Genomic DNA, 22,684 nt, shown 5'->3' with positions numbered 1-22,684 from the left:
TAAATAGGTATGCTTAATTATCTTATTCAAAGATGAGTGCCCAGTTTGCCTCTAAGGGCAAGGTCACACAGACATTAAGTAGTTTTGCTGGGATTTAACAATGCTTTTTCTTTTTCCATTTATCAGTATTTCTTCAAACCCAGTGGTATTTGAAAAACAAAGCGCATATTTCTACATTCTTCATGTATCAAGGATATCATATTGCCAAATATTGGCTAGTCTCTGTGGAAGAACTCAGAGTCACCTTTATACTTGACAGTTTATAGATAATTAAGCAACCATACGTAATAAATAGATATGCCTAATTATCTTATTCAAAGATGAGTGGGAAACTTGGAAGTTTGGCTCTTACCTTAGCATCCTTGGGAAGAAATTGGTTCTTTTACAGAAGTAGCCATATGAAAGCTTGGTTTAGTGCTTGAAAACAGTGAAGTTGGTGGAAGTGGGGTGGATGAATTTAGGTATATATTTTTCGCTTTTATATGTTTTTCATATTGGTTTGGTAAACTTCTTGTGTTGTGGACTTTTTCAGGGTTATACAGTCATGTGTTGCTTAATCACAGGGATGCACTCCAGAAATGGTAGTCTGAGCATCATAAGAGTGTACTTGCCAAACCTGGATGGTATAGCCTACTACACACCAAGGCTAGATGATATAGCCTGTTGTTCCTAGGCTACAAACCTGTATAGCATGTTCCTGTATGAAATACCATAGGAGGTTGTAACTAAATGGTATTTGTGTATGTAAACATGGAAAAGGTAGAGTTAAAATACAGTATTGTAATTTTTTTTTTTTCGAGATGGAGTTTCACTCTGTCACTCAGGCTGGAGTGTAATGGCTCAATCTCAGCTCATTGCAACCTCCTCCTCCTGGGTTCAAGTGATTCTCCTGCCTCAGCCTCCCGAGTAGCTGAGACTACAGGTGCACCTGCACCCCGCCATTCCTGGTTAATTTTTTGTGTTTTTAGTAGAGACAGTGTGTCACCATGTTGGCCAGGCTGGTCTTGAACTCCTGAGCCCAGGCGATCCATCTGTGTTGCCCTCCCAGAGTGCTGGGATTACAGGCATGAGCCACCACGACTGGCCCATTGTTGTCATCTTATTGGACCACTACGGAATATGTGGTTCATTGTTGACTGAAACGTCATTATGTGACATATGAGTTATTTTTCCTTGAGTTAATTATGAAATTACTTTGTATAAGTTTTTTTGGTAACTGTTCTTAAATTCAAATTTTAAGATGAACTCTGTTTAATCACTGAGTCAGACTTTTTTTTGTACTTTGGCAATTTACAGATTTACTGTCCATTTTAAACTTGACCTGTTTATGTGTAACATCCTAAATATATACAGAAGGACTTCTAAATCAGTAGATGCTTGATTTCAGTGTATATTATTGAAATACAAATAAAAAGAAAACAAGGAATGAATACCATTTCATACCCGGATTGACAGAAAAGAAAAATTCTGACAGTGTCAAATATTAAGAAGGAGGTAGAGAAATGGGAACCTTTAACTATTGCTTGTGTTAACAATGATGAAATAGGATTAAAACTGATATCTGCTTCCCCCAGAAAACATCTCTTCAAAGGCAGAAGAGAAAGGAAACAATTTCATTTTTGAGTAAGTATTAAACCAGAATGACGCATGTATCACAAGCAATCTGCTAAAAGATTGCAAAGACCAAAAGGATGTTCGTTCACCCTTACATATAGCCAAGTAGGTGCAACCCATTACAAACCAGTTCTCAAGATCAACAATAAATGGTGTTAAACTAAGAGGACTTGATACCATCTTTTGCCACATATAGTTTATCCTAAATTCACTTGGTAATTGGAGCGACCTTTTGTGTGAATGAATTGACTTTTTCCAAAGGAAAAATGAACTCATATCTTTATGAAAGGATTTAATTTTGCAACTTGGAACTAAATGGCCTGCCAAAGTTAGGCACCCTATCCTCCCACAGAAACTGAGAGATAAGGGCACCATCTCTTTTGATGATCTCATTTGAAAGAGATGGCCATTAGGTCCTTGAGAAAGGCAGCTTTGGGCTGCTGCTGGCTAGCTTTTACAAAGATTTACATACATCTCTAAGTGAGCATAGAAAGAATTTACAAGTTTTTGAAAGAAAATACTGTAAGAAAAAAAGGGCTGGGGGAGTACAGGTAGAATTAGGCCTCTTATTTTAAATTTTCATTTACCTGTATACTGACGGATAAGTTGATCCAGCTACCTTAGTGGGCAACTTAGCAGTGTTGTAGTCGAGTTGAAGAAGAGTACACCGTCTGATTCATCACTTTTACTTTTAGATAAATCTTAGAAGAATTGTTAACACATGTTCATAGGATACTTGTAGCATTATGTATTAATAGTGAAACATTGGTGACAACCAAAATATTTTTAAGTAGAGAAATGAGTAGATAAATTTTGCTATATTCATGTAGTACAATACTATACAGCATTGCAAATGAATAATTTAGGGGAATGTATCAACTTGAGTAATTTTCAAAAACAATATTTAATTACTAAAGCAAGTTGCAGAAGAATATGTACAGTATAGTGATATAACATTTAAAAACATGCAGAACAATACCATGTATTTTTTACTGATACATATACAGTGAAAGTAGAATAGAATGATAAACACCAAAATCAGGAAGTGGTTACCTCTAAGGAGGGAGGTGTACAAAGGGATCAGCAAGGGATTCTTTTATTTCTTAACCAAAGAAAATCTTAAGTAAATAAGGTAGAATGTTAAGATTTAATTTATTTAGGCAGTGGATATGTGTGCATTTGTTATATTATTACCTAGATTCTTTTGTAATGTTTAAATATTTAATGATTGAAAGTTTTAAAAGGAAGAATGGATGGCAAGCGGTGGAAGGAAATGAGGACATCTCTTCAAGAAAATTTGTTGTAAAGTGGACCAAAGAAATGGAGAGGTAGTTGAAGGGAAATTAATCAGTGTTAGTATGACACATTTGCATGCTAATAATAATGATCATGTAAAAAGGGAAGAATTGATATAGGAGACCTATAATAGTTATGGGAGCAGAATCCTTGAGAAAGAGAAAAATAAGGGGATCCAGTATAGAACTACTGTTTGGTTCTTGATAGGAACATGGATAATTTGTTGAAATAGGAGGGAAAGCAGAATAAGTGGAGGGAAGATGAAGTAGTTCTCTTCTGAATTTAGGGTGACCAACATCAAGGTTTGCTTGTGATTTAGCAGTTTCTCAGAATGCAGGACTTCCAGTGCTAAAACTGGGAAAGTCTTGGGCCAACTTCTGATTGTTTTTCCTTGACAAAATGAAAAGCATTGATTGTCTTCTGGGAGAGATAAGGGAATGAAGGGAGTATACAGGCTTAAGGTGAAAAGAGAAGCTATGAGTGATAGGAGAACAGATTCACTATGTGAATGTGATAGGATTTTTGAGCATTTCAGGGGTCTGCTGAAATTTATGGTTATTATTATTATTATTTTTTAATCCTTTTTCAGTGAATGAGAGTTCTGTATGTTGCCCAGGCTGTTCTCGAACGCATAGCCTTGCCTCCTCAAGCACCAGGACAACTGGCCTGAGCCACCGTGGCTCCCTATGGTTATTATTTTAAAGTTTGTATGGTTGTATTTCTCTTTAGTCTCATTCAGCTATTCAGGTAAAAGTACTGTGTTAAGTGGAAAGTTGGTTTTAAACTGTGTTTTGACTGTGATGGTGGGAGAGAGGAGCAGAGAAGTGAGGCCGCAAGTAAGGGAATGATTGTCATGGATTTTCTTGAGTTTCAGACTAGAGACTCAAAAAAAGAGAGATGAAGGATAGTGAAAAAATGTGTAGGGTCTGTTGGAGTTAACAGGTTTCTGGTAGTGAATTGGAAAGATATGTAAGTATATTGAGTAAAGAAGCTGAGATGCTTGAAATTGAGATTTTTAAGGTAGTGTAGTTACTGGTTGTCAATTTCATCATGAGACTAGGGGCCTGGAGTGGGACGGAAGAAAAAATGATTGGGTTTGGAAGTGATTACCTTCATGGATGTCATTTCAGTGACTAATCTGTAAAGGAGATTTTGGTGCTCTATAACATATTCAATTATTTCTTCTTCATATACTGAGAATCTTTCGTTTCCTGTTTTATTTTGTTTAAATATTGCCTCAACTTGTAAATCACATTGTGTTGCTCTGAAATGAAGACAGTTGTAAATAAGTAAATGGATAAAAGCAAATTTTGTTTAATCAGAATTCGGCCTTATTGTGTAGTTGGTAAAATTAAACATTAACATCCCAACTGATGATCCTATTGCTCATTAAGCTAGTTTATCCCACGTAAGTTCAATGAGGGCTTTATGCCATGTGTGGTTATCTGTAGTGCACTGCTTTGCTGACTCTAATTTTGTCTTTGTCTTTTTATAGGACCGCAGCTGAATGCACAGCTAGAAGGTTGGCTTTCACAAGTACAGTCTACAAAAAGACCTGCTAGAGCCATTATTGCACCGTAAGTTTTTTTATTTTTTAATTTTGTTTGTTTGTTTTTAAGGAATCTCCCTCTGTCGTCCAGGCTGAAATGCAGTGGTGTGATCTCAGCTCACTCCAACCTCTCCCTCCCAGGTTCAAGCTACTCTCTTGCCTCAGCCACCCTAGAAGCCGGGACTGCAGGCATGTGCCACCACGCCTGGCCAATTTTTGTATTTTTAATAGAGACGGGGTTTCACCATGTTGGCCAGGCTGATCTCATACTGCTGATCTCAAGTGATCTACCCTCCTCAGCCTCCCAAAGTGCTGGGATTACAGGCGTGAGCCACCGCACTTGGTCTGCACTGTAAGTTTTAAGAGTCTACTTAAAATCTTTTGTATGTTTATTATTAGTAAATGAATATCTACAGATTGAACTAAAAATTAAAAACTGAAGTCTATATGGAGCTGAAGAAATTGTATTCAGTAATTTCCACAATTCCTGTGGGTTTTCACTGTAACTTAAGTAAAGAATTGGCTACTTTAGCTGGGTGCGGTGACTCACACCTGTATTTCCAGCACTTTGGGAGGCCAAGGTGGGAGGATTGCTTGAACCCAGGAGTTTGAGACCAGCCTGAGCAACATGGCAAGACTCCATCTCTACTAAAAATACAAAAATTAGCTGGGCTTGGTGATGCACTTGTAGTCCCAGCTAAGCTACTTGGGGTGGGTGGGGGTGTGGGCTGAGGTGGGGGGAATGGCTTAAGCCTGGGAGGTGGAGAGCCAGATTGTGCCATTGCACTCCAGCCTGGGTGACAGAATAAGACCCCACCTCAAAAAAAAGAAAAAAAAAAAAAAAGAATTGGCTACTTTATTTCCTCAGAGGCAGTAATTTCAAAATTTATTTTTGGTAATAAAACTGACTTTTAAAGAAAAGGGTTATTTACATTAGGTAAACTTGCCAATATCAGTAGTCATTGCTATAAATGAATAAGTTCTGTTTTAAATATTAAAGAGATCTAATTTAATCCAGATATTTTTAATTTATAATGAAAAAGATATATTAAGCATAGTATGCTACAACGTGGAATAGCAGCTTAATTTTTGAGTAGTTTTTTTTTTTAAATTTTAGAGAGTTTAATTTTAGAGATTTTAGAGAGTTTGCTTTTTAGAACTGCAAGCTAGCACATACCTAGTTAATGATGTGTGTCTATGTATGGTATGAATTCAGTTAATTTTGATTTGGTTTCCAGTGCTAACCTTCACAACATATTGTTTGAAACACATGGTAGCATTTTTTTTCTGAGAAGAGTGAAGGTTCAGTCTGTGCCATTTATCTCATAGCATGCTGTTTGTGACTACTATTAGGTTAAGGTTCATGCCCTGATAAATAGTAAATAGTGATGACAGTATATAATAACTGCTTATTAATATCAGAATTAAATGAGTAAATAGTAAATACACATAAAAAGCCTAGATTAGAAGTGTTCTATTAATGATAGGGATTTTATATACCAAGTATTTTGTTAAATGCCTTTTTTGTATATCTAACTTGATCTCATTTAAGGGGTACGGGAGCCTGACTTCCACTTACAAGCTATGTGACATGCAACTTATTTTATCTGTTGTGATTTTAGCTCCTCATTGGTAAAGGTGGAATAATAATAGTACTTCCTTCATGCTTTATAACAAAAGATTAAATGACCAAATCTTTATAATACTTTTAGCAAGCAACTTACTACTGTTTAGTCATTTATGTACCAGGCTAAAGGCCAGGTGCTCTTTGTGCTGCTTTTTGAGTAAATCAAAATTGCTACTCTGTGGTACTAGCATTTTGGTACTAGGGAAGACAGGCAGTAAACAAATAATTATTTTCTGTGTCAAGTGCTGATGGGTGCTAAGAAAAATAAAGCAGATAGAGGATTGAGAGTGACAGTATGAGTAGGGAGTCACTGTTTTATATAGGATTAGTAAGAAAAGGACTCCCTGGTAAGGTAACATTTGAGTCTGAATGATGTGGGAGAGCAAGCTGTGCAGATACCTGGGGGAAGAGGGTTTCAGGTTGAGGAACAGCAAGCACAAAGGCTCTGGAGCAGGAGTGTGCTTAGTGTGTTTGAGGAAAGGCAAGGAGGCCAGTGCAGCTGGAGCGGCAGTACAAGGGGAAGAGTGGTAGATGAGATAGGCGGCAGAGGGCTAGATCATGAAGAGACTTTGTAGTCATAAAGATTTTGGTTTTTATTCTGAGTGATATGGCAAGTCATGACAAGTTCTGAGCAGTAGTGACATAATCTGATTTAAGTTTGAAAAGAATTACACTTGCTGCTGTATGGATATTATATTGTGTGGGAACAGGGAGTCCAGTTTAGGAGGCTTATTTCTCATCTCTTTAGAAAAGAGACGGGATAGTGGCTTGGATTGGGGGCTTGAGGTGGAGGTGATGAGAAGTATTATAGTCTGGACATGTTTTAAAAGTTGAACCAACAAGATAGGGAGACAAAGAGTCAAGAATGACACTTGGCTAGGGGCAGTGGCTCACACCTCTAATCCCAGCACTTTGGGAGGCCTAAGCAGGAGGATTGCTTGAAGCCAGGAGTTTGAGGTCAGCCTGGGCAACAAAGCAAGACTCCATCGCTACAAAAATTAACTGGATGTGGTGGCACATGCACCTGTAGTCCTGCCTGCTTGGTAGATTGAGGCAGAAGGATCCCTTGAGCCCGGGAGTTTGAGGCTGCAGTGATCTATGGTCTGATTGCACCACTGTACTCCTGCTTGGGCAGCAATGAGATACCCTGTCTTTAAAAATATTTATAAAGACATGGTTTTAAAATATCATGACTGAGTGATTTTTAAGTTTTGTCCTGTGAAACTAGAAGGATGGAATTACTTTGATACTGATAAGGGGAGGACGAGTGGAAGTGTGGAGTAGATTTTGAAGTGTTTATATAGAATCTAGGTTTTTGGTTTTGATCTTGTTAATGTTGAGGTGCTTATTGGATATCTAATAGTAATCTCCGTTATCTAATTAGTAACGGAGATTACTAATGGGCAGCTGGCTAAATGAATCTGGAGTACAAAGAAGTGGCACCAGACTTAAGATAGAAATAAGGGCTATATTAGTATATATAATCACAGAGGTTGCCTAGGTAATAAAATGAAGATAGACAGGAGAAGAGTTTCAAGGACTAAGCTCTTGGACAAGCCAACTTTAATTTAGAGGCCAGAATGAAGATGAACATTTGCAAAGGAGATACTGAAGGGAGAAGAAGTGAGGAAGGAGGAAAACCAAGAGTGAGTGATGTCTCTGGGAGGCCAAAGGATGAAAAATGTGTCAGGAAGGAGAAAGTGATCAGCTGTATCAAATGCTGCCAGGGAGGACTGAGGATTGATAATTGGATTTGGCAATGTGGAAATCACTGGTGACCTTAAGAAGAAAAGTTTCTGTGGGTGGTGGAAATGAAAGCGTTATTAGAGGGAGTAGGTTCAGGAAAGAATGAGAGGTGAGGGCAATGAAGACATCAATATAGGTAGTTTTTTGAGGAATTTTGCTGTAAAACAGAGAAATAGGACAATACCTCTATGGTAAGGAGGATTTTTATTTCATTTGAGAGATTTTAAAGTGTTTGTATATGAAGAGAGTCAGTATGGAAAGAAAAACTGATGCAGGGATAAGAGGGGGCATTTACCTAAGTGAGATCCTTGATTAGGTAAGAAACAATGGATTAATAATCATTTCTTTATAGTAACTCATGAGAGACATTTTATTTTCATTTCTTATGGTATGCTGTCTTTCCAGTTAAAACTTGTTCTAAATTTGGAAGCTGAGTTGAATCAACATATAATTAAGTTGAGGCTAGTATTCATAAAAAAGTAGCCAGACTTGTTTCCTTCTTGTAATTAATTTTAAATTGGAATCATTGGGAGTGACCTGGGAAATGAAATGTTTCAGCCTAAATTACAAATATGTTGATTTCCAAGTTACTGTAGATTTTAAAATGAAAATAGTTTTGGCTTTGGTGTGTTTCTGTTATATACTGACTTTGTATATAACATATAATAAATGTTGTAATAAACATTACATAAACATATAAAAACATAAATATAAATGTATAATAAACATATGTAAATGTGCATTCACAGGCAATTTCTATTTTGTTAACATAGGAAGACTTTAAGTATAGCCAAGTTTTATCTTACATGGTTTCCAGAAGTAATTATTTTCCTTTCCAAGGTTACCTTTTTTTTTTTGAGGTAGAAAACAACAAATATTTCATTGTTACTGGGTGCAGTGGCTCATGCATGTAATCCCAGCACTTTGGGAGCCTGAGGTGGGCAAATCACTTGAGCTCAGAAGTTCAAGATTAGCCTGGGCAACATGGTGAAACCTCCTCTACAAAAAATACAAAAATCAGCTGGGTGTGGTGGCATGCATCTACAGCCCCAGCTACTCCAGAAGTTGAGATGGGAAAATCACTTGAGCCCGGCAGGTTGGGGCTGCACTGAGCTGAGATCACGCCATTGCACTCCAGCCTGGGTGATGGGAGTGAGACCCTGTCTCAAAAAAATATAAAATTATTGTTCTATGGCATGAAAGTGTCTTTATGTTATATAGTAATTAGAAAAATCACGTTACTCAAAAACTTACTTTAAGATTTATAAATGTTAGCTCGCTAGGACTTGCTTTTCTTAGATTTTTTTTTTACCTTTATAGGTATAAATTGTATCATGGAAACCTTAAATAAACCCAGAACCTGGATATAGTTGTAACTAATCAGGCTGAGTGAAAATGGCAAATTTTTGAAAGTGCATAAACATATTGTTCGTTTTTATGTTGATACCAATGAAATAGGATATATGTCATTAAAGAGTAAATATTGACCTGTCAACTGTTGTTCTATCTTAATGAATTCTAATCTATATGACATAAGGCAGGCACATTTGGAGGATTTAAAAGAAATTAATTTGATTAAAATGTACTGTGGTTGAATTTAGAACTACCTTATCTTGATGTGTAGGAGACAGTGTGTGTCCCAGGGATATATTGAAATGATCTCATGAGCTAAAAGTCTGAAAAGCCTTTTTACATGACTTCCAGATACCTTGATACCAATCTTCTTGCTTGTCTTGCACTATGCAGAAATATGTCAGCAACCCCTAGAATGAAGCTGTGCAGATACGCATCACTTAAGAAACTTAACAAATATAAAACATAATCAAAGACTTGGTTGTTAACATGATGAATTTTTTAAAATTATAAAACAGGTACTTTGAATATTGAAGACCCCCGTCTTACACATTAAAAAAAAAAAAAACTTGCTATTAGTTAACCTAGTAGGAGTTTGACTTGATATTAATTAACCTAGTAGGAGTAGTATGGTAGAAAGGACACTTTCACTGTTCATTGTGTACCCTTCTTTATTGTTTGACTTTTTTACTACGTGTATTTATTACTTTTAATATAAAAACTAGTTTAAAAAATGTAAAAGCTAAAAAGCTTTTATAGAGAAGACCAGTTTGTATATAGTGAAGCATACCTGTACAGCGCTTTATCACTGTATATCATGAGACAATGAATCTTTTGAGATTGTATTTTGTGTCACACTCAGTCTTTTAAAAGTTCTTAAAGAACTTTTAAAATTATGTAAAATATTGTATTTTGTATTCTGTTTTGTAAAAATATTGTATTTGCCTTCATGATATGTTAGGTTGGGAATCAGAGTGACTTGGAAAAGCTAGTGGGGATGGCTTTTTGCCTTAAGGACTTTAAGAGCCTTGTAAAAATAAGATATTCTGAATAATAACGATATAACTTGGACTTTTTTTGGGCATAATTATCTACTGGCTTTTATTTTTTTGGAGACAGAGTCTCACTCTGTCCCCAGGGCTGGAATACAGTGGCGCAATCTTGGCTCACTGCAACCTCTGCCTCCCGGGTTCAAGCGATTCTCCTACCTTAGCCTCCCGAGTAGCTGGGATTACAGGCATAAGCCATGACGCCTGGCTCCTACTGATTTTTTTTTTTTTAAATCAAAACAGGAATCTTGAGGGCCATTGAGCAATGCCTACAAAATAAAAGAATAAAAGACTAGGTACAGCAAAATAAAATTGAGAAAGGCAATGTGGAAGCTGCTGCTTTTGCAAATTATTTATGGCCAGTTGTCAATCAAATTGATCCCATCTGTTCAGAGGAGTTTTCTAATTTAGTTTCTAGCTTTTTTTTTTTTTTTTTTTTTTTGAGACGGAGTTTCGCTCTTGATACCCAGGCTGGAGTGCAATGGCGCGATCTCGGCTCACCGCAACCTCCGCCTCCTGGGTTCAGGCAATTCTCCTGCCTCAGCCTCCTGAGTAGCTGGGATTACAGGCACGCGCCACCGTGCCCAGCTAATTTTTTGTATTAGTAGAGACGGGGTTTCACCATGTTGACCAGGATGGTCTCGATCTCTTGACCTCGTGATCCACCCGCCTCGGCCTCCCAAAGTGCTGGGATTACAGGCTTGAGCCACCGCGCCCGGCCTAGTTTCTAGCTTTTTTGATCTTACTTAGCTTAAGTAGATTTTGTGACTTATTGTTGGAGATCTCTCCATTTCCTCTGGTTCAGTTTCTTATTTCATCTACTTTAACCTTTTTATTTTGCATTTTGCTACTGTTAAGTAGAACTAGGACTATTGAACCTGACTTTGTTGAATCCTCGTTAAGTATTTCTTTATTATGACTCTTGGCATTGACAGTTTATACTATTCACCTGTGACCTTGAAGGTCTCAGAATGAACAAGTGAAAATCCATGTCCTGTAGTAATTGGTCATTTTTCTGAGGTAAAAATTTGAATTATACCCACACAGCAAGGTTGCTGTGTGGGAAAGTGTCACTTAACCAGTAAATGTTCATGAGCAATGAATGGCCTTTGCATCCTCACTTTATTGCAGCTCCACAGGGAAAACAAATTCTGGTGTCAGGAACTGGACTTGCTGATGTAAAGGGTCTACTGTGTAGGAGCAAAGGGAGAAGCAAAAGCACTCCCTGTTAAAAGAAGGATCAATTTTTAGTGGCAAGGTTCCACTAATAAAAATAACAAAGTATTGTAGGCTTTAAGTATAATTTTGCATTTGCCTTCATGATATGTTAGATTGGGAACCAAAGTGACTTGGAAAAGCTAGTGGGGATGGCTTTTTGTATTAAGGACTTTAAGAGATTTTAAAAGACTGAGTGGGACACACTTTTATGGTACATGTTAGAATATCTTAAGTTTTCATTGTTCTGGCTGTTAGGACAGAAGAAAAAACTAGCCATTTTTTAGTGAAGCCTCCTTTATTATGAACCATCTCTTGATAAAACATTGTTTCCACATACATGTAGAATCATAGATTCTGTTAGCAAGAGAAAGGGTAGGAAAAGAGCATCTGTAGTGAGATTTGATGGTTATTACTCTGATTTTCTTCATTATCATGTTTCTGGGTTAGGATAAAGGAAAGTACAAGAAATTATCTTCCTTGATTATTATCTTCCTCCTTTCATGAAGTCAAGTTCTTTGTGATGGGGTTAAGAAGCACGGTGCACTGAAAGATTTTTTTTTCAATACTCTGTAGTATAGTCTTGAAGTTAAGACCTTTTCAAGTTAAGACTCTCCTTCTCTCCCTGTAACTGTTTTGTCTTTACTTCAAGCAGACTTGGAAGCCTTCAGCTTCAGCATGGACTGAAACCATGAAATCTGAGTTCCATTATTAATCATGTATTTACCTTAGCTAATTGTGTTTTCAAAACTTTCATCCTTTCCTATAGTTTTATAGGGTATATGGCTGTATAAGAATTCTTGTTTTCAGACTTGTTGCTTTTCCTATGCCACAGACTCCTTCCTTTGATCCTTCAAACATGTAAAGATCTCTTATGGTGGGTAACAGTATGTATTCTAGAGCCAGGCAGTCCTGGCTTAAGCCCTGACTTGGTCACTGGCTATCTATGTGAACTTGAGCAAGTTTCTTAATCTCTCTGTTTTAGTTTCTTCATCTGTAGAATGAGAATAATAATAATTCCTACCTCATAGAGTTGCTGTGAGGATTAAATAATTTAATACTTTGAAGTACATAGAAGACTGCCTGATACGTAGTAAGTATTCAGTAAATGTTACTACTATTATTACCATTATTCTCCTCATTTCCCATACTCAGTCACTGAGATTTGTCAATTTTTCTTTTTTAGACTCTATAACATTTGCCTCTCTTTGCCCTCCAGCACTAATACAGTTCTAGACCATGACATGAGTACCTCATGCTTGGGCGACTACTGCCACAATTTCCAGGAGAGGTTCTATTAACACTCTCCTGCCACTAATATCTAGTTTGTGCCAGTGCTTTTCAGTACTGGACTAATAACAGTTTGATATTGACACACCCCTGCCCAAGAGCCCACAGCATGTTTTAGTATCTTGTTTTATCAAGCCCATATTCCTTTACCTGACTCTGGCTTATCATTACTCTTTTCCTCTACTCAGACCAGTCTTGTATTTTCTCATCTACATTGTGTACTTGGACATTTGCTCATGTTCTTCCTTTAGTCTTTATGCCCTTCCTTAATGTCCTTACCCTTGTACTCTTACTATTTCTGTCCTAGCCATACTTCAAGAATCCAACGATTCTTTCTTTTCTTGTCTTTTTTTTCTGAAATAAAGTCTTGCTCAGTCACCCAGGATGGAGTGCAGTGATGGGAAGAATCCAGTGTTTGTAAGAAGTCTTTCTGGATTTAAAGAACTGAGCTTGGTCAGGAATAGGATTGGTAGAAATGGGAGAGACTCAGACTAGAAAGACAGGTTGATTTAGAGATCAGGCTATAGATTGGGGATTAGAGCCTTTAAATTTAAGAATGATAAAGAGGAACTGGGCCGGGCGCGGTGGCTCAAGCCTGTAATCCCAGCACTTTGGGGGGCCGAGGCGAGTGGATCATGAGGTCAAGAGATCGAGACCATCCTGGTCAACATGGTGAAACCGTCTCTACTAAAAATACAAAAATTAGCTGGGCATGGTGGCGCGTGCCTGTAATCCCAGCTACTCAGGAGGCTGAGGCAGGAGAATTGCCTGAACCCAGGAGGTGGAGGTTGCGGTGAGCCGAGATCGCGCCATTGCACTCCAGCCTGGGTAACAAGAGCGAAAAAAAAAAAAAAAAGAGGAACTGAAGTCTGAAAAGCTGATATAAAGTGGAAGGAGCACTTTAAGATATAAGGATAAGGCATTGAAGGGATGGTATATGAGTGACAACTGAGAGCAAAGTTTCAAGGCAGTGTTGAAAATCTGAAATGTCGTTAAGGTTTCAGATAGACCTGGGCAGATCCAGGTGGACCCGGTGGCTTTAAGGTCCACATGGACAGGCAAGATGGCATACTTCTAGACTGGTAAGAGAATCAGTTAAGATCAAGAACTGGGTGTTAGGAATCTGAAGTAGTGAGCAGTGAAGTCTCAGGAACTCAGAGATTGGAGTCATAACAGAATAAAATAGGTCTCCTGGTTAGGCTCTAGTATTAAGACTAGTGCAGGATGATATCAAAACTGAGTATGCTGAGCTAAAGAATTTCCTTCTGGCTAAGATCAAAACTGGGTTGTGAGAATATTGCTATGTCGAGGCAACTTGATAGGCTCCTTTACCAGAGGTGTAGGGGTAGAGTGACTACCATTAGTTAAGACGTTCAGTGATTTCAGTGAGCTTAGTGTATGTTCCATATTGTTGAGCTCCTGGTTAAGCACCACTACTGTCTTGTATTGCTGTGGTAGAGTGCTGTGAGTCTCATTTTCTCCATTCGTATCTTGAGCTAGTTCAGATTAGGACCATTTTTAAAAAAGAGCCTTATTATGATATGATTGGCGTACAAGTGTATACATTTAAGCCACACAATTTGATGTTTCACATATGTATGAGGGTAAAACTATCGCAATCAAGAAAATAACATATTCATCACCTTTAAAAGTTTCCTTGTGTTCCCTTATAATTCTTCCTTTCTGTACCTCTTTTTCCCCTCTCTTCCCCTTTCTATAATTTTTTTTTTTAAGAGATGGGATCTCACTCTGTCATCCAGGCTGGAGTCGGGGTGTGATCACAGCTTACTGTATAATATAGAACTCCTTGGCTTAAGCAATCCTCCTGCCTCAGCCTCTTGAGTAGCTAGGACTATAGGCATGTGCCACCATGCTTCGCTATTTAGAATTTTATTTAAATGGAATCAGACAGAATGAACTCTTTTGTTTGACTTTCTTCCATTCAGCATATTTATTTAATTATTTTGCGTGTCTGTAATTCATTTCTTTTTATTGCTGAAGAGTATTCCATTGTATGGATATATAGTATATCTTTTGAGACCAGGAAACAGTCATTCTATAGGTGACAAGAGAATTGACTGAATTTGGAGACCAGCAGATGAAAGTGAAGAATAGTATGGAAAGAAAATTAGAATAATTGTCTTTGTCTTTATCTTTACTTTTATCTATAAAGACACAGAAGGTATTTTAATAGTTGTAGGGTATTTGTTTTGGTCTGACTTGACTTCCTGTTGGTTTGTCATTTTTCTGTAATAGTCTGCTAATGCTACTGAAGAGGAGTATTAAAAACTCAATTGTAGACCAGGTGTGGTGGCTCATGCCTGTAATTCCAGTACTTTGGGAGGCTGAGGGAGGAGGATCACTTGACCCCAGGAGTTCAAGACCAGTCTCAGCAACATAGCTAGACCTCGGGTCTGTTAAAAATTACAAATTAGCCAGATATGGTGGCATGTGCCTATGGTGTCAGCTACTCAGGAGACTGAGGCAGGAGGATTGCTTGAGCCTGGGAGGTTGAGGCTGCAGTGAGCCATGATTGTACCACTGCATTGCAGCCTGGATGACAAAGTGACACTCTGTCTACAAAAAAAACAAAAACCAAAAAACAAAACAACCACAATAATTGTGTTACATAGCAACTTCAAGTAAACCTTAAACGCCTCTAAATTTGTCTTTCAGACAAAAAAATTACAAAATATTTTAAAAGTTTCGAATTGGAACACAGTGTAGATCTTGTGTTTCCTAATTTATTCTAGAAGTGGCATCATTAACTACATTGCTGTTTAACGTATGCTCTCAATTCTGTTGTGTTTACCATAGTTACTATATTTATTTCAAAGGTTTTTCTTTCTAGAATATCTTGATTTTGAATCTGATGATTAAGTTCAAAAATATTTTGTTTTGTAGCCATGCAGGATATACGTACTGTGGGTCTTGTGCTGCCCATGCTTATAAACAAGTGGATCCGTCTATTACGTAAGTAATATAGTTTTGTTTTAACTCGGAGAAGCTTGAGAATTCATTGCTTTGTTATAGAAGTAATTTGCTTTTTATACTTACTGTTATGATGTACTCAATTTCATGAGGGATTTGACTTTTGATGAATTTCACTATACCTTATATAGGTTACAGAAAACTTCCAATACTCTTTTTTTTGTTGTTTGAGCATTTGGTTTTTACCTTCCCTTTAAAATGTTTAGTTATGAAGGTTAAATATTTTGGTTTTTAATATTTCTTTGAAAACCCAGAGATGAGCATTCTTAAGAAAAATGCAAAGCCCTCTGATCTATTTTTAATCATTTTGTAATTTAAAATTCTTTATTGTACTTGTTAAAGTTGTGGTTACTGAAAGGATAATTTCTCATTGACAGGATAAGGTATTTGAAATATTTTAGAATCTGACAGTGCATTTGATATGGTGTTTGAGGCATGTTAACTCTTAATAATTCAATGACAGCTCTGAAATGAACTTAAAAAAATATTTCCTGGGAACTTGAGACTCCTTTAGTAGTATACTACTCTGTAAGAAACTTGTGAACTTACAAGAGGTTTTTCTGGAAATAGTCACTCAGATTACTTAGTTTGTTGAGCGGCATTTTATTTACACAGTTAATTTACTAGATATGAACCTATATCAGCTTCGACTTTGCCAGATGTACAAGCTATGTGAATAGGTAAAGTGATTGTCTTAGTTCTGTCAAATACTGATTGTTAGGTCTGAATTAGTAGAGATGTAGGATAGTTATTCAAAAGAAATAGCTCATAGCAGCCATGATTAAAAAAGAAAATCATGGCTGGGTGAGGTGGCTCATGCCTATAATCCTAGCACTTTGGGATGCCGAGCTGGGTGGAACGCCTGAGGTCGGCAGTTCGGACCCGCTCGGCCAGCATGGTGAAACCCCATCTCTACTAAAAATATAAAAATTAGCCGGGCATGGTGGTAGGTGCCTGTAATCCTAGCTACTCGAGAAGCTGAGGCAGGAGAATTGCTTGAACCTGGGAGGTGGAAGTTGCAGTGAGCCAGGATTGTGTCACTTTACTTCAGCCTGGGCGAAAGAGCAAAACTTGGAAAAAAAAAAAAAAAAGGAAAGAAAAAGAAAATTATGCACAGCCAGCCCACTTGCCTTTGAGCAATTTGTTCAAAGTTTTAAAACAAAAAAGTTGTTCTTTCAAATGTTTATATAGTATTCTCTGTATATTATAATTCATTGAAAAGTTATTTTTAGCAAGTTTTTTCTAATGATAAAACAATAGTATTTCTAAATTGGTGAGGTTTTGGCTAGCCCTGTCTTGTTTATGATGTTTTGAGGAGTGTTGTTAACAATTATCCCTTGATACATGTTTAATATATAATCTTAAGTAATTTATTTCATCAATAAGACCAAATAGAAGTTAAATTGAAACAATTTTTTAGTCCAGGCCAGGTGGCTCACATCTCTGATCCCAGCACTTTGGGAGGCTGAGGCAGGCAAATTACCTGAGGTCAGGAGTTCGAGACCAGCCTGGCCAACATGGTGAAACCCTGTCTCTACTAAAAATACAAAAATTAGCTAGGTGTGGTGGTAGGTGCCTGTAATCCCAGCCACTCGGGAGGCTGAGGCAGGAGAATCGTTTGAACTGGGTGGTGGAGGTTGCAGTGGGCTGAGATTGTGCCATTGCACTCCAGCCTGGGTGATAAGAGCAAGACTCCATCTCAAAAAAAAAAAAAAAAGATTTTTTTGGCCAGGTGTGGTGGCTCATGCCTGTAATCTCAGCACTTTGGAGGCTGAGGTGGGTGGATCACTAGGTCAGGAGATTGAAACCGTCCTGGCTAACATGGTAAAACCCTGTCTCTACTAAAATACAAAAATTAGCTAGGCATGATGGTGTGTGCCTGTAATCCCAGCTACTCAGGAGGCTGAAGCAGGAGAATTGTTTGAACCCGGAAGGCAGTGGTTGCAGTGAGCTGAGATCCTGCTACTGCACTCCAGCATGGCGACAGAGACTCTGTCTCAAAAAAGAAAAAAAAAAAGATTTTTTATAAGCTTCTTTCATTTGACTTGGGCCTATAAACCAGCTGTAATAAAAGTTTGTATAACAGCCTTTTCTTTTCCAAACCTTCCTCTGTTTGGCAAAGGTTTTATTGATAAAACTCATGTGCTGGTGGGACACCCCAGAATTAAATTAGGCTTAGGAATTTGTAGAGGGGTATAGAGTTTATGTTCGTAGAAGTGGAAAGCTTATGTATTAAATAAGTTAATGGAAAGTGAGAATCGGAGGCAAAAGGAAAGGAAAAAATGGAAGTGAGCCAAGGACTAAGAAGAGGAAAATAAAGATGAGTAGAAAGAGGCAAATGATGGCTGATGTGATCAAATTATTTTAGTTAATTAATGTTTTTGAGAAAGAGTCTGGCTCTGTCGTTCAAACTGGAGTGCCATGGTGTGATCTTAGCTCACTGCAACCTCTGCCCCCAGGTTCACTCGATTCTCCTGCCTCAGCCTCCCAAGTAGCTGGGACTACAGGTACATGCCTCCACACCCAGCTAATCTTTTATATTTTTAGTGGAGGCTGGCTTTCGCCATGTTGGCCAGGCTGGTTTTGAACTCCTGACCGCAGGTGATCCGCCCAGCTTGGACTCCCAAAGTGCTCCGATTATAGGTATGAGCCACTGTGCTCAGCCCAGTGAAATTATTTTTTTTGTTATTAGTATATAATAGTTGAATTCTGCATGAATAAATTTCAAGGTCTAAGTGTAAAATTAACAATTGCCAGTCACAGTTGAATTCTCTTGAAAGAGGTACTTTCTGGGAATTATAGTGTCTTTAGAGTGCTTTGAGAAGGTAGAGAAAGAATATCCTTTTGGCATCTATGAGAAATATAGAGAAAAAAATGAGAGTCCATGAGAGAATGTTAAATTCTATACTACCACTTTCTGTTCTTATCTTCCACATTAATCCATTTTCATTCTGTATTTCAGCCAGGATCATGTTTTGAAAATGTAAATGATATCATGTTACTTTCCAGAATTTACAAGTCAGTGGGGGTACAAATAAGATTTTAAAAGGCATTACAAATAACAGGTAAAAATTATTCCAAAATTGATGTTAGAAAGCTGACTAGCAGCTTGGAAAAAGAACTTGGTTTAGAATCCCTGCTAACACTGTCCATCAAAGTAAATACTAGTTAGGTGAGGGTATTAAAATATCTGGAGAGGCATTTCAAGCCACAGCTAATTTGGAACACAATATGTCTTAATATTTATGAGACATTGTTGGGAAGAGTACAAAATGTGATAAATTATAATTAGATTAAATTACATGGCAGGGGGAAACTCATGTCATAATGTAACCAAAGGAAGCAATGAACAGAATGGGAAAAATATTTGCGAAAAAATGACAAAGGATTAATATCAAAAATAATAAAAATCTTAGTATTTAGGGCTAGTCAAAGAATATTAATTGAAATTACAAAAAATATAATTAATAAAATAAAAATGGAAAATTTTTTTCTTTTCTTTACATATATATGTATATATTTTATTGCACTTTAGGTTCTGGGGTACATGTGCAGAACATACAGGATTGTTGCATAGGTACATACATGGTAATGTGGTTTGCTGCCTCCGTCCCCATCGCCTACACCTGACATTTCTCCCCACATTATCCCTCCCCACCTTCCCCCCTACTATCCCTCCCCTAGCTTCCCCCAATGGACCCGAGTGTGTGATGCTCACCTCTCTGTGTCCATGTGGTCTCATTGTTCAACACCCACCTATGAGTGAGAACATGCGGTGTTTGATTTTCTGTTCTTGTGTCAGTTTGCTGAGAATGATGGTTTCCAGATTCATCCATGTCCCTACAAAGGACACGGACTCATCATTTTTTATGGCTGCATAGTATTCCATGGTGTATATGTGCCACATTTTCCTTGTCCAGTCTATCATCGATGGGCATTTGGGTTGGTTCTAGGTCTTTGCTATTGTAAACAGTGCCACAATGAACATAAGTGTGCATGTGTCTTTATAATAGAACAATTTATAATCCTTTGGATATATACCCAGTAATGGGATTTCTGGGTCAAATGGAATTTCTATTTCTAGGTCCTTGAGGAATCGCCACACTGTCTTCCACAATGGTTGAATTAATTTACACTCCCACCAACAGTGTAAAAGTGTTCCTGTTTCTCCACATCCTCTCCAGCATCTGTTGTCTCCAGATTTTTTAATGATCGCCATTCTAACTGGCATGAGGTGGTATCTCAATGTGGTTTTGACAGTAGTGAGGAACCAATTTAAATGAACAGTTTGAAGAACAATACAGTTTTGTAATTCTTGTAATCGAGAACTGGCTAGATTATGACAAAATTAGTTTTTTTAAATTAAAAAAATGCATTTCAATGGACTATATCATTTTAAAGCAATTTGATAATATATCGTAAGAGTCATAAAAATGCATATAGTTATTGGCTTAGAAATTCAGGTTCAAAAGCTCTATCATAAGTCCCCAAACAGAAAAAGTTAAATGTGTTAAGATTTCTACAGCAGCATTATTTTTTAAAGAATCTGAGTTTCTAATAGTGTATTGACTAAATAAATATGATAGTTTACTCAATGAAATCTTATGTAGCTGTTGAAAATAATGGTTATGAAGGCTTTGTTGTAACTTGGAAAATATTTATAATATGGCAAGTAGAAAAATCAGGGTATAAAATTGTGTAAAATTGGGAAAAAAGAATGTACTTTATGAGGTTAAATAAATTATAATGGTTGATAATAGTTTGCATATATTTTCTTGTATGATAAATGGACATATTTTTATGGTGAAAAATACAAAATTTGAAAGCATTTGTGCAAAAATGATTACAAGTTGAAGGGACTAATGATTCTTAAACTGACAGAATGGTTCTTTGATTTATAATATGACTGGTCAGGGCCTAATAAGATTTTTCTTTCCTTTTTTATTTTTTTGAGATGGAGTCTCTCTCTGACACTCAGGCTGGAGTGCAGTGGCGCAATCTCAGCTCACTGCAACCTCCGCCTCCTGAGTTCAAGTAATTCTCTTGCCTCAGCCTCCCGAGTAGCTGGGATTACAAGCATGTGCCACCATGCCTCACTAACTTTTGTATTTTTAGTAGAGATGAGTTTTCACTGTGTTGGCTGGGCTAGTCTTGAACACTTGACCACAAGTAATCTGTCTGCCTTGGCCTCTCAAAGTGTTGAGATTACAGGCATGAACCACCATGCCTGGCCAAAATTTTCTTTTCACAGTAACTATTAGGGCTGATAACTTAATGGGGAGTTTAAGAGGCAGCTTTTGAGGTGATAATGAAGATTGTTTGCAAACAAACTTGCCTGTTTTATGAAGAATTGGTAACAAAGGTTTTTAGGTGTTGCTTTCCAAGAGAAATGGATGAATAAATTAAACAATATTTCTTTTAAAAGTTTATTAAATGACTGCTATGATCCAGATATTGTGGTAGTGCTACAGACACAGTGATTAATAATACAGACATGGTTTTAGCTCTGTGCTGATACACTGGTAGGTGAGATAGATCTTATTAAGCATATTAACAAATATAGATATCTTATTAAAAGCTAAAAATCTAATGAAAAAGCTGAAAGTAAAATACAGTGGTTCTCAAACTTCTTGGTTTCAGGACCCCTGTACACTTTTAACTTATTAAGAACAACAAATATAGGCTACATCTACCTTTGTTGAATGCATTCAAAATTAAAATGAGATACTTAAATTATTTAAAAAAGTAAACAGATTAGAGGTTAACAAAAATAACATTTTAAAAAACGAGAAATAAGTACATTTCTATTATAAGATAGTGGGAAAAGTGGCATTGCTTTACTGTTTTCTTTTTTTTTTTTTTTTGAGACGGAGTCTCGCTCTGTCGCCCAGGCTGGAGTGCAATGGCCTGATCTTGGCTCACTGCCACCTCCGCCTCCTGGGTTCAGGCAGTTCTCCCACCTCCGCCTCCTTAGTAGCTGGGATTACAGGCACACACCATCATGCCTGGCTAATTTTTGTATTTTTGTAGAGATAGGGTTTTGTCATGTTGGTCAGGCTGGTCTCAAACTCCCGACCTCAAATGATCCACCCACTTCAGCTGCCCAAAATGCTGGGATTACAGGCATGAGCCACTGCACCGGGCCTTGCTTAACTTTTTTTTTTTTTTTTTTTTTCTTAAATAAAATATAAAAATGTCTGACATTTTTACCAGTTACTAAATTTCCTTTTATTATTTGGCTTAATAGAAGACAACTATGTTCTCACATCTGGTTATGCATTCTCTCTGTTGTGATCATTTGTTTTGGTTGAAGTATATGAAGAAAACTCAATTTCACACACGTATGTAGTTAGGAAAGGAAGAGGAGTAGTGTAATTACCTTTCCAGATAATTGTGAATATTTTTCTTTAATACTACACCAAAACTCAACAAATGATAGTTTCTTAAAGGTTAGTTATAATGAAAAACCTGAAGTTAGTATTAATGAATTTTTGTACTTTTATAAAGTCATTGTCTATTTTACAGTTTGAATGGATCTTTTACCCTTGCATGATTTTGTAACATCATGCATAGAACATTTGGAAAATTTTTATTGGGTTATGCAGATATTTTCAATGCTGGTATTTCATTATGTGATATTAAAAGTCAAATTTCTTTCTTTTTTTTTTTTTTAATTTTTTGAGACAGAGTCTCATTCTGTTGTCCAGGCTGGAGTGCAGTGGCATGATCTCGGCTCACTCCCACCTCCGCCTCCCAGGTTCAAGCAGTTCTCTCCTGCAGCCTCCCAAATAGCTGGGATTACAGGCGCCTATCACCACGACCAGCTAATTTTTGTAGTTTTAGTAGAGATGGGGTTTCACCGTGTTGGCCAGGCTGGTCTTGAACTCCTGACCTTGTGATCCACCTGCCTCTGCCTCCCAAAGTGCTGGGATTACAGGCAGGAGCCACTGTGCC

General features: G+C 37.3%; 1 protein-coding gene across 2 annotated transcripts in view; it reads left to right on the top strand.

Moving 5' to 3' along the window:
* MEMO1 (mediator of cell motility 1) overlaps positions 1 to 22,684 on the top strand; it is a 152,369-nt gene that overhangs the window by 50,879 nt on the left and 78,806 nt on the right. For both annotated transcript variants that reach the window (XM_021674429.2, XM_021674430.2), the window contains 2 exons: positions 4,406 to 4,487; positions 15,644 to 15,712. In XM_021674429.2, coding sequence (XP_021530104.2) covers positions 4,406 to 4,487; positions 15,644 to 15,712 — 151 coding nt within the window. The remainder of the gene's footprint in view (positions 1 to 4,405; positions 4,488 to 15,643; positions 15,713 to 22,684) is intronic.

This window comes from Aotus nancymaae, unplaced genomic scaffold (assembly GCF_030222135.1).
Source record: "Aotus nancymaae isolate 86718 unplaced genomic scaffold, 86718_ANA_hifiasm-v0.15.2.pri h1tg000057l, whole genome shotgun sequence".
NCBI classification, from domain to species: Eukaryota; Metazoa; Chordata; class Mammalia; order Primates; family Aotidae; genus Aotus; species Aotus nancymaae.
This window is presented reverse-complemented; position numbering and strand designations above follow the sequence as displayed.